We start from the raw sequence: 12,381 nt of genomic DNA on the forward strand, positions 1-12,381 counted from the left end.
TAAAAGTGGAGAAACAATTTTGGGAGGAAGGACAGCTATCTAGGTTTATGTGCATGGCTACTCCAGGAAATCATAAGCTTCCTAGTTAAAATTATTCCAATGGATACTAATCATATTTAGTGGGTTTGTCCTTCACAATAAAAGAAGGATATTCAATAAGATATAATTAGAACTAATTATTTCTGCAGACTGACAGAGGTTGAGACTGTTAATAACTTCCACTTTCTCTCATTTGTCTACCTACTTGCGCCTGAATGTAGTTTGAACTAGCTTGCAAGACCTTTTGGATGCACTTGAATCTTATTTCTGAGCACTGTTAAAATACTGGTAATGATGTAAAGGGAAGCCAAGTTCAGGCTTGGGTCTCTAGTAGGAAATATCCCTGTAGTATATGTGCCAGCAATGTGGCATGGTCTTGCTACCCTACTCCTTACCATTTTCCTTTTTAACATGATTTTCAGTACACAGTGGGCAAGTATGGCAGCAAAACTATCACTCCCTGTAAGCAAGCTGATAAATTAATAGTTGGGTGAAACTGGACAACACCGTTTTAGGGAGATTTATAATTTCATTACAGTTATGATCAATTAAAACTTGATTAATTAAATAACTACCTGTCCAGCGAAAATGTTCAGATGCTCATTACACGCCAGAATTTGGCATGAGAGAGCTGAGCAAGTAATAGTTAACGAATATGCGAAGTGGCACATGCACCCATCACGTTAGGTAGAACAGAGGCACCAAACCCCGGAAAAGTAGGGTTAGCTGGTCAAGGCAACGGGAGGGAACACGGACCAAGGACCAAACACATCTGGCGAGGCGGAGGGAACGAGGAGTCCGCAAAAGCGTTTTGTGTCTGCAGTCAGCCACATCAGTGGCGTGGTGGCTCGGACATGCAACACCACCCAAGAAATGCTTTCTTTAATTACAGCATCCGATAAACGTCATTTCTCCATTTTAATCACAAACCGCGCCGTTCAGGAGGAACGGCCGGTTGCCGCGCGCTCGCTCTGGGTAGCAGCATCATAAACCTGCCGGCCACACCGATCCCGGCTGCTCCAGCACGGTTATCCCGCAGGCTCGGGCTGACGGTACTACTGCTCCTCTTACAGGCCACCGCCCGGAGCCGCCCGGAGCCGCCCGGCCCCTCCCTGCGCCGCGCCCTCGGGCGGAGCGGCAGCGCCGAACCGCCAGACCCTCACTGGGGGGCGGGCCGCCACCGCCCGCAGCCAATCAGCGCCAGGCCTGGGCAAGACAAGCGGCGGCCGCGGCCAATGGCTGCCCGGCAGCTGCGCGCGGCGCGGCCCCGCCGGCGGAGGAGCGCGGGGGATTCCGCCCGCCTGGCGCGGCAGGGGCGGGGCGGGAGCGGCGGCGGACACGGACCACCAATAGGCGTGCGGGGAAGAGTGACGGGCAGGCGGTTCGCCCAATGGGAGGGCGGCGGACGTTAAAGGACCGGCGGCCCGGAGGGGAGCGCCGGGCGCAGGTGAGTGCCGCGCGCGGCCCCCGGGGACCGGGCGGGGCGGGCAGCGGAGCGGGCCGGGCATGGGGCGGCCGCTCCTCCCGCGCCGTGCGGGCAGCCCCCGGGCCCTCGCGGGGGTACAGCGGCGGGGCTCCGCCGCCCTCGGCCCCTGGGGGTGATGAGGCGATTGCCCGCCGTCCTTTCTCCCGGAGGGGAGGTCCCGTTCCTCTTCCTCCTTCTGCCGGGAGAGTCGCAGAGTCTCGCCGGCCGGAGAGGCCGTGGCTTGCGGCAAGGCCCACGGGCCCGTGTGCTCTCCAGGGCTCGGGGGCTGTGCCGGTCGGGGCAGCCGAGCGTGCCCCCGCCTCCCTTTGTTAGCGCCTGGCTTGCCCTGCAGCGCTGCCGTGGGACCGAGCTGGCCCCGGAGCCGGGCTGTGCCCGCCGGCATCCCGCCGGAGCGCTCCCGCGGGACCGGCTGCTCTGCTCCCTGCGCGGCCCTGCCTGCTTCAGGGGAAGGGCAGCTTCGGCCTGACCTGTCTGTGCCTTCCATAGCCTGGTCCCCAGCTGCTTCCCATCTCCTGTGCTTCCTCCTTGCTTCGTTAGGTTGTTAGGTTTTGTTGGTTCCCTTCTGAGCTTGCTTTTTCGTTTGTGCAAACCGCGGGCTTCTTGCAGGGCTGGGTTGGGTGATGTGTTGTGCAGCGTCCAGATCCTCCTATACTAAAACCTTTGTACAAAAGTGTAAGTTGCTCCAAGCCCAGAGTAGCCATCTGTTGGGAATCACACAGAAAGTTTTTTAGAAAGCCTTAGGCAGAAGGTACTTAAACTCATTTTGTTTAAAAAAACTTAAGAGATAGCAGATCCTTGTAACTTGAATGCTTTTTTTATTCAAGCATAAGTCCTCAAAGTTTTTTTTAAAAAAACCGGTTTTTAAAAAGTCATGATTTTTATAAAGAATTAATCAAGTGTGATGCTAGCAACAGTCCTTCAGTCTTGGTGAATACATGGATCTTTTTGTTTGCTTCCTTGGTTTGGTGGATTTTTGTTTGTTTTGGTTTTGGTTTTTTGGTTTTGGTTTTTTTTTTCTTTTGTTTGTTTAATTTTTTTTTGTTTGTCCAACACGTGGTCAGACATTAAGGTGTGAACAAAAGAGACAGAAAAGAGAAAAGATAGAGGCAGAATGAGGATGCTTCTGTCTTTAACTATGCTGGAGATATTCCATGTGTATATATTCTGTCTGTTTGTGGAGTTTCCAGCTCAGTTTTACAGTTCTTGTTTCTTTCCAACCCTAACAGCTTGTGCTTCTTTGGTGCAGCAATGAGAACCTGCTTGATCACAGGTTGCTTTTGGCCTGAGAGGTCCGGAGTCATAGCTCCATGTTGCTGTCTCTTCTGGAAGACCCTTAAAGTCTTTATGATGTCATCAGAGTTGGTTTTTGGTTTTTTTTTTTTTAGCCAGCACTTCACATTTCTATCCAAACTGTAAAATTGCACATTTTGCATTGCAGTTTGCTCCAGCTTCTTGTCCATTTCCTCACTGGCAGAGCATGGGAAACTGAAAAGTCCTTGGCTTAAAATAAGCACTGTTTAGTCACATCCAACACATTGGTGCATTACCAACATTATTGTCACACTAATCCAAAACACAGCATTGTCCAAGCTATTAGAATGAGCATTAATGCTATCCCAGCTGCTGATTTTTGGGATATTAGGTTTTTTTTTCCCTGTAGCTATCTAGAATGTGTACAAATCCTAGCTTATTTAAAAACTCTTACGTACTTTGAGGATGTAAAAGTTCTTCATTAAAGAGTAATATCCTGGAGATGATCTAGCAATGGCAAAAACCCGAATATCCCAAATCTCAGGTTTTGTTAGATAATAAGGTTTTTTAGTTAATATATCACAAAGGTACACAGAGCTATCTCTGGGAGTAAATATACTGTTAAGACAATTTACTGACCCCTTATTTATTAATTAGACAGGAATTGTCTGTAACAGGGCAATGTGCTTTCTAAAAGGAAAGAATTAGAAGAGGCAAGATGTCCTTACCAATTGGAAGTTAGTAGTTGTGAGTTTTAAAATGTATAGGTTTTACTGATGTTTCATTGGGAGATTCAGGGATTTGTGTCAGATGTGTTCTAGCAAAAGTTTAAAAAAGTCTAAAAGAAAACTTTACCTAATAATGGAATTGGATGCCAGTAGTTTCCAAGTTAGTATTGTAGTTCTTAAAGGTTATGCCCTTGGCTTATTGCATAAAATCCAAGACTGAAATTAGACACGTCACAAAGTGTGGCTGGGGAGATCATTCAGGTGATGCAGAGCCCTGGTGCAAGGAGCAGTGGGCTGGCCCACAGGGTGACATGGCATTTGCATGTTTTAATGCATAGCCTTCTCTGGAGCTGAGGAGAAAGCTTACCTGTCAGTGTTTTCCATGTTGATGTAGAACTGTATTTGGAAGCTGATGAAAATTTGATTTGGAAACCCAATTGATTTTTTGTTTTCTGTGTTTGTGCCCACATTTTCCTGCTGTGCTAGCACTGAGAAATTTAGGAAGAGTGAGTGTAACGAGAGATGCCATATGAATCTCTAAAATCCTGTGGTTCCTTGTTGGTGGGAATGACCTGTCCTTGTTCACCTAGCAGGGGATAAGTAAAGGACTTAGCCACTATATACTGTGACATAAAAATGGTTGTCTTTCAGCAGAAGTCTGATAAAGAGTATGCTTAAAGATCAGATAAAAGGTCTCAGAAAAATTCGGTCTAATTCTGGCAGATTCAGTTTGTCTTCTGGTATAAATTTGACTTTCTACGCTACAGCTTTTTTTTTTCACTATGAGTCATGTGAAGGGTCTGCATTAAAGCAGTAGGTTATATTAATTTTTAAATAATTTCCTTTTCTCAAAACCAGTTGGAATTTCATTTTCAGAAGGGCAGAAAGTTTCACACATCCTAAACAGTGGCATGCAGCTTCCTACTTGAGTCTGAGGAGTCCAAAGTGTTGGGTAGCTACATGGGAGCACTGTAGATTGATGTGTGCTGATAACAGGCTTGTGCTTTATGCAGTTGATTTGTTTTTGGGACTTGGTTTTGCATATTTGCTGCCTAATAATCATTGGAAGTAAGTGGCTTCACAGTGGCAGTAGTATTTTAATGAGGAAAAGTAGTAAAGCAGTTTTTAAATGCAGTGTTTTAAAAAAGTACTTGATGGCAGTATGCTTGCCTGTTGGGTATGAAAGAATGCTGCTTGACTTGGAAAACTGCAAGTGAGCCACTTGTTACAGTCAATAATGCATAGGAGATGAAGAACAATGTCTAAACTACTATGTACATTATTCCCCTAGTGGGGAGATGTAGTATAATGTGGTGGTGTATGCTTTAACCGAGTTTAGGGAGAACAACAGTAGAAAAATATGTAGTAATTGAAGAATCCTGTATAGCTGGGAGGGAGTTACTTATGAATTAAGTCCATTAGTTAGTAGCAATTGAATATATAATCTGGAAGCCATTTGCCTTCAGGTGGACAAATGTCTCTACTGCATGAATAGTGAGCAAACAGCAGCTTGAAACTGCATGTAGTGTGTAGTGAATCCCTGGCCTCCTTGACTTAAAGCCTTTTAAACCTGCATACAGTGGTAGGTAACATGGTACAAAAGAAAGTTGAAAATAATCCTAATTGAAACTGTTGCCAAGCAGCCTGTGACCAAGTGCCATTTTTGATTCTTAGTCTTCACTTCCAGGTTTTAGTGGGTTGTTTTGGGTTTTTTTGTTATATGGTCTATGTTATTAATGCAGTAATGGTATTCATTAATAGTTCCCTGGATCTCCCACTCACCCTTTACTTCTATAGAGTTGTGCACAGTCTGTCAGGTGTGTTATGGGGCTTTATGTTTTCTTCAGCATCAGGCACAGGACCAGCTGGCGCTGAGGTTAGAGGACTGGATGAATTTTAAAGCTGCCGTTGTATCTGACATGGGATGCTTAGCAGTGTCAGAGGGACACAGGGGGGGTTTTACCATGTAGGGCATATAGTGATGTAAATCTATTTCCTCTTAAAATGTCTCTAATCAATTACATTTGTTTGAACTAGTAGTTATTTTACGATATTCAACAGGATTGCTCCAGTTCTTTTATTTGTGATTAATATAAGCCAGAAGAGCCTCTAAAATGTGAACTTCTCATATTAATTTACTTTTATTTTAATGGAATTGGTGTCTCATTTAAAATTTGTCTCAGAAATTTCAGTCCCCTAAACATTTCATGTTTTTGAAGTGTTCATGTAACACTTGAAGTAATGATATAGCAATTTCAGCTTCTTTTGGAAGTAATTTGGCATTCAAACTGAAATGTGTGTGTCAATTTTCAGTCTTAAGCAAATCCCAATTGTCAAAACTCTTTATGAGTTGAAGGAAAATAGCTGTATTTTTGTAATGGAAATACCAAATCAACCTTAACAGTTCGTGACATGGATATATTAATGGTTTTGTAATTCATGGGAGATTAGAGAAGGTATCTATGACTACTTCATGGTCAAAATTTAACAAAATTGTTTTATTTTATCACATAAACAATTAGTTCAAAATACACATTCCTTAAATGATGACTTAGGAGTCAAGTTGTTAAATGAAAATATATAGTGTATACCTCGGAGATTTATCTTGTTTGCTCTTTTTCTCTTAGGAAGCCTGACAAATAGAAAAATACTACAAAGTGAAGAGAAAATTTACTTCACGAGAACTGTGCTCAGCTTTCATTTGCTTTTAAATTCATTTATATTAGTAGCTGATTAGTGTCAGATCATCTCTGTAGGCTACTGTGGTGAAATTATTAGGTTAAGCCTGGAAAAAATGAAACAGTTAAAACGAAAAAGAAAAAGCAATTTTAGTGTTCAGGAAACTCAAACTCTCCTTAAGGAAATCAGAAAAAGGAGAGAAGTACTCTTTTCAAAGCAACTTAATACAACAATTAATGAGATGAAACGGAAAGCTTGGGAGGAAATAGCAGAGTGTGTCAATGCTGTAGGTGAAGGAGAGCAAAGAACAGGGACAGAAGTGAAAAGGCGATACCTTGACTGGAGAGCACTCATGAAGAGAAAACGTCTGAATGCAAACATCAAAGTAGTAGGTGCTGGGTTTCACCTTCCTTCATCCAATTTAGATGACTCTCTCAATGAAGACATGGATGACAAAATGGGATTTGCAATTGAATCTAGTTTTGAATGGCAAAATATCACTGACTTCAGAGAAGCTGGTGGATCTTTAACAGAAATCAAAGTAGAAGAGGAAGAGGAGGATCCGCAGAATTTCGAAGTGAGTGATTGGAATACATGAGCTATGTGCAATATGGTTTCATTTCAGCATAAGGCTTTTTACTGTGTTTCTGTTTCTTTCTGAAAGTGTGAATTAAACTGTAGAAGCAACTATATTTCAGAGAGACGGTGTTCAAATCTAGCAGCTTGTAATTGTGTGTAAGGTCTTGGATGCTGATTATTGATTCGACATCCCTAAACTTTGAATATGTCTTTGCACATGTATTTTCCATTTTTGTGTGCTACAGATAAGAACTAGTTGAGTCAATGCAATGAAAATACGCTGTTGAAGGAAACTGATTATTTTAGTATTCAGGCTACCTGGATGGATGAACAGAGAAATGCTCTTCTTTAAAAAATCAAAGTACATGTTACCTGCAGGTACAGAAAGAAATAGAATACAGAAAGAAATACGATACTGTTTGCATTCCTTAAAATGAACCTACAAGAGATGAAAACATTACTTGAATTAGTCAGTCAGCCATTCCTTTCTGTCAGAATTTTAGTGTGAATTTGACAAGTGGTACTGGATTCTGTAGACAGGTTGTTACTCCAAGTAGTACTGCAACTGCCCTGGGATAGGCAACCATCTGGAGTGCAGTCAGATGTTGGGATAGTTTTGCTGTTTCTCTTTAAATACATAGTTCTTATTTCAAAAAGTTTCAAACAATTTTGCTTAGAGTTTTTTATTGCTTTGGGGATTTTTGGGGTTTTTTTGGTTTTTTTTTGAGTGGGAGGAGTGGGGAAGCAACTCCTGTCTTAATTCTGTTGATAAAAGTGCGGTGAAAAATCAGCATAAGCTGTTAAATGGTAGTGAGAGCTGCTGTGAGACTGGGCTGAAGAACACTGTGTGTTCTCTAATGCTAGAGGACTGGCAGTGGCATCTCTAGTCCTAAGATTTTTCGCTAACACTTAACCTTCCTCAGTTTGCCTTTCTCTTGCAGTGTATGTATTGGGAGACAATTTATCTCTTGTGTACTGTGAATTTGTAGCACATAAGGGCTATGATTCTGCACGAAATGTTACAGTCTGCTGAGAGCAGTGGTCCTAACCACCTCATCATGTTTGCTGTAAAGCCATTTGTGATGCAGATGATAATACAAAGTGGTTAAACAAGTCCTGTTTATTGACCCACTTAGTAAGAGTTGGAAGGGTTAGGAGCATGTGAAAAATGTCAGTGTTTAATGTCTTTTAGAAATGGAATCCTCAAGTTAGTGAAGGTTAGGTTAGATTACATAACACATAGCCTATGGATCCATCTGCTCTGATAAATAATTAGTCACAACAAATGCCTAGTGGCTTACATAAATGTCACTCAGCTCTATGAAAGGTAAGAACAACATATGGTCTTCTAGATCCAGTTTTCTCTCAGTTGTTCTGAATGATCTGTAATAACAACTCTGCTGTATTTTCTGTATGTAATTGCATGTCCACTGACAAGCCTATTTCCCATTTTTCATTACCAGATACTAATTGCAGATACAGCCTATTTCTATTCCTGTGTAATGATAGAAAAACCTTCTGACCTAGCGTGGTTATTTCACAACATACAAATTAAACACTTCTGAGTAGCTTTAAAGGTGAAAAAACTCAGTATTTTCTTTTCAATCAAGTTGTATGTAACAAATTTATTCTGGCATAAAGACTGGAATGTAATTCTTGTCTGTCGCATTCCTCTCTTCAGTTTCCTATTGAGGAAGAAGAAGAAATCTTGTCATCAGTTCTGCCAGATTCAAAAAAGGAAAATGACTTACCAGACTTCCCCCACATTGAAGAGTTTGGAAATCTAAGCTCTGCTCAAGCTAGGCTAGCCTATGAAGATTCTCACTTGCTTATAAATCTGGAGAAGCAAAAGGTGGAGCTGGAGAAACAGCGACTGGACATCGAAGCCGAGAGGCTGCAAGTGGAGAAGGAGCGCCTGCAGATTGAGAAGGAGCGCTTGCGGCACGTTGACTTGGAGCGCGAGAGGCTTCAGATTGAGAAGGAGCGACTTCAGATTGAGTGGGAGAAACTCAGGCTAGAGACTCTGCATTCTGAAAAACCTGCCCTGGAAAATGACCTCACCCAAACGGAAAAACCCATCGTGCAGCCTCTGGATCTAGAAACTGAAAAGTTAAAACTTGAAAAGGAACGTTTGCAGTTAGAGAAAGAGAGGTTGCAGTTCCTTAAGTTTGAGTCAGAGAAGTTGCAGATTGAGAAGGAACGCTTGCAAGTGGAGAAGGAACGCCTTCGAATTCAGAGAGAGGGTCACTTGCAGTGATCATCTCCACTAAGGTGTCAACGTTAGTGTTTTGATGTTTCTAAATTAGAAGTAGTTCTTTTCCTAATGCTGAAACTGTCCTAGAGGCTTAACATTCTTCTGTTCAGAGTTGAATGTTGATGTTAAAAAAAATGGTGCTCAATATGTCAGTGTGCCTACATAAATGAGCTTATGTGTGAAGTTGCTTTTCAGTGTATCACAACTTAAGTGTTATGTTCCCTTGTCTTCAGTATTGTGCTGTATTAGTTCAGTGTCCTCCTCTCGTAGATGTCTTGAGAAGAATCAAGGCTGAACCTTGTATGTTTTGTCCCTGTACTAACATAACAGTAAGGAAGGGTCAGAATAAATCAGCATATGTTGTGAGGGCATGGTGCTGACAGTAGCCTATATGGTACAGAAGTATGATTTAGGCAGAACGCAGGAATACAGAGTCATGAGATTGATTCATTAAATTTTCTTTCCTTCCTTTTATTTTTTCCCATCCCCACAATTGGGAAAGAGTTGAAGAGTTATCTAGAAGTTAAAGTGCAAGTTGAATTTGTTGCAGTTGTGTTTACTGTTGTTCCATGGCTTGAACTGAATGGGAGTGCAGAAAATAGGTTTGTTTATTTGGGGTTTTTTTGCATGAAGTATTCATATTAGGTGAAGTTACACATCAACCATACTTACTATAAGCTGGACTGTTGGTTTCACGAGGTCAGTAATAATGCTGTATGGAGTAGAGTACAGGGATTTTCTGACTGGTTAGGCATGCTGTCTTATGAGTCTGTGATGACCTTCTGAAGGAAATTGCTACACCTTGTTTGTTCTTGAAAGGCAGTAGCTGCTGATGGGAGTCTCAGGAATGGAGTTTTGGAGGCTGACCACATTCTAAGGAGCACTGAGCTTAAACACTTCTATGCTCATTGCTGATTCTGCCTGGCCAGCACCCAGGTCAGGTCTGCAAGGCATCCAGAAGAGGCTTCTGTGGCTCTCCATGTAATATATTTTAGTTAGACAAACAGAAGTGGTCAGTGCTGAATGCTCTTAGTATATTTCATAAGCAATGTATTCATACAACAAAAAAAAAAAAAAAACAGCCAAGGAAGGAAGCTTTCTATTATTTTATATATGTTTAATCCCAACTGAGCCAGACTTCACCTTTCTCATCTTTCTGCAAGTAACTGTCTTTTGTTAACTCCATTGGAAATTTAGGACTTTGAGAATACTAAGTCTAAATGTATGTTGAGTGACTTAGGTGAATTCTTGTGCAAGTAAATATATTTATACCACTACAGGTTTACTTTTATTCTGCAAAGAAAATGTTATTTTTTTATTACTGAAACAATTGTGCTTCTACAGTGGAAATAAATTTGACTACTACACTCCAGAATGGCTCTTGAGACTTTCTTCACAGAGAAATAATGCTATGTCTGCAGAGAAACCTGGATACTGAACACTGCAGCACCCCAAAGTTGCTGATGTCTGTATTCCCTGTGTGGTCAGTCAGAGACATGAGGCACCTCAGAGTTGGACTTAAATCGACTGGGACTTATTTGAGAAGGGAAAAAAGAAAGCAACACCAACCATAGATAGAAATGCCCTGTGGAAAGTTTCTCTTGAGTTTTTCTTCCTGAATGTGGTGGGTTGATCTTGGCTAAATGCCAAGTACCCATCAGAGTGGTTCTGTCACTCCTCAGCTGGACAGAGGAGAGAAAATATTACAAAAAGCTCATGGGCGGAAGTAAGACCAGGGAAAGATCACACAGGAATTATTATCATAGGCAAATCTGACTCGGCTTGGGCAAATTAGTTTATTGCCAATCAATTACAAATAGAGTAACAAGAAATAAAAGCAAATCTTTAACCACCTTTGCTGCTGCATTCCCTTCCCAGTTTTAACTTCACTCCTGATTTTCTCTACCTCCTTCCTGCAAGTGGTGCAGGGGGGTGGGGAATTGGGGCTGCAATCAGGTCATCACACAATGTCTCTGCTGCTCCTTCCTCAAGTGGAGGACTCCTCACACCCCCTGCTCCAGTGTGGGATCCTTCCCCCAGGAGAGAGTTCTCCATGAATTTTTCTAACAGTAGTCCTTCCCCCAGGCAGCAATTCTTCATTAAGTGCTGCAGTGTGGCTCCTTTCCACAGGGTGCAGTCCTTCAGGAACAGGCTGCTCCAGCATGGGTCGCCTGCCAGCAAACCTGCTCCAGTGTGAGCTCCTCTCTTCACTGGGCCCCAGGTCCTGCCAGGAGCTACTCCAGTGCAGGCTTCCTCTGGGGTCACAAACTCCTTCAGATGTTTCCACCTTCTCTGACATGGACTCCTCCATGGCGTGCAGGGGAACCTCAGCCCCAGAACCTGGAGCATCTCCTGCCCTCCTTCTGCACTGACTCTTGGGGTCTGGGGCTATTTTGCTTGGATGTTGTCATTCCTCTCTCTGGCTGCAGTTGCTCTTGTGCATTTTCCCTTGCTAAATACATTATCCCAGTGTCACTACCATGTCACTGATGGACTTGGCCTTGGCCAGAGGCAGTTCCATCCTGGAGCCACCAGGGATTGTCTCTGTCAGACATGGAAGCAGCTTCTGGCAGCTCCTCTCAGAAACCACCCCTGTAGCCTCTCCTGCTACCAAGACATCACCTCAGCTCCCCAATATGTACCAAGCAAATTGATATTAAAAATAACTTTCTGTGATTTGGAGGAAATACTTTTTTTTTCTTCATTTTAAGACATGAAGGAGGCAGAATTTAGGGATTGTCTAATGCACAGAGCATTGAGTGAGATAGTAGGATAGCATGGATTTTATGATTGCTGTATCCTGAGGTGACCCACCTTCTAGATAACTATTCTGACTGTCAAACAGGGTCAGAGTAGGAAGAGGGGGCAATACAGGCAGCTCTGCAAGAGGCAGTGACCAGAAGGACCAAGCCAGAACAGGGAGAAATGTTATCTGGAAGAGGTGTCTGGCCAGGAAGGAGCAGATGTGGTAGTTGAACTGCTGCTTGATACCAGCACCTCTTCATGTTTTATTACTTTTATCCATTGGGATAATGATTTGTATTTTTCACTGAGCATCTTCAGAATTGTACCCCAAGAGCATTAAAGGTTTTAGGGAAAAATAAGTAGATAAATATGAACCATTTCTGAATTCTCAATTGTTTCAGAAATTTGAACACTTCTCCAAATATTAATAGAGCTGTATGTAGGCAATTACTTTTTTCTAACAACTATTCAGCCTTCTAGAGAAATGAAGCATCTTTTGGTTATAGAAAACATCTTGGAAAATACTGAATGATGAAATTAAGTATCGTGATAATTCATTGAAAATATGGTTTCAACATAAACTTTAGAGAAAATTACTGAGTTTAATACATCGGTTTTAT

At 42.4% G+C, this 12,381-nt stretch overlaps 1 protein-coding gene across 2 annotated transcripts; it reads left to right on the forward strand.

Annotated features, from left to right (window-relative positions):
• The first annotated feature begins 1,362 nt into the window (after window positions 1-1,362).
• MSANTD4 (Myb/SANT DNA binding domain containing 4 with coiled-coils) lies at window positions 1,363-10,391 on the forward strand. Of its 2 annotated transcripts, XM_085064088.1 has the most exons (3): window positions 1,363-1,486; window positions 6,132-6,760; window positions 8,444-10,391. In XM_085064088.1, the coding sequence occupies exons 2-3, from the start codon at window positions 6,299-6,301 to the stop codon at window positions 9,017-9,019; spliced, it is 1,038 nt and encodes a 345-aa protein (XP_084920214.1). In that variant the 5' UTR covers window positions 1,363-1,486; window positions 6,132-6,298; the 3' UTR covers window positions 9,020-10,391. The 2 variants fall into 2 exon arrangements, with proteins under 2 accessions (XP_084920214.1, XP_084920219.1); XM_085064093.1 differs by lacking the exon at window positions 1,363-1,486 and having other exon boundaries at window positions 1,904-6,760.
• Window positions 10,392-12,381: the final 1,990 nt, after the last annotated feature.

This window comes from Lichenostomus cassidix, chromosome 1, assembly GCF_008360975.1.
Source record: "Lichenostomus cassidix isolate B80296 chromosome 1, HeHo_3.0, whole genome shotgun sequence".
NCBI lineage: Eukaryota > Metazoa > Chordata > Aves > Passeriformes > Meliphagidae > Lichenostomus > Lichenostomus cassidix.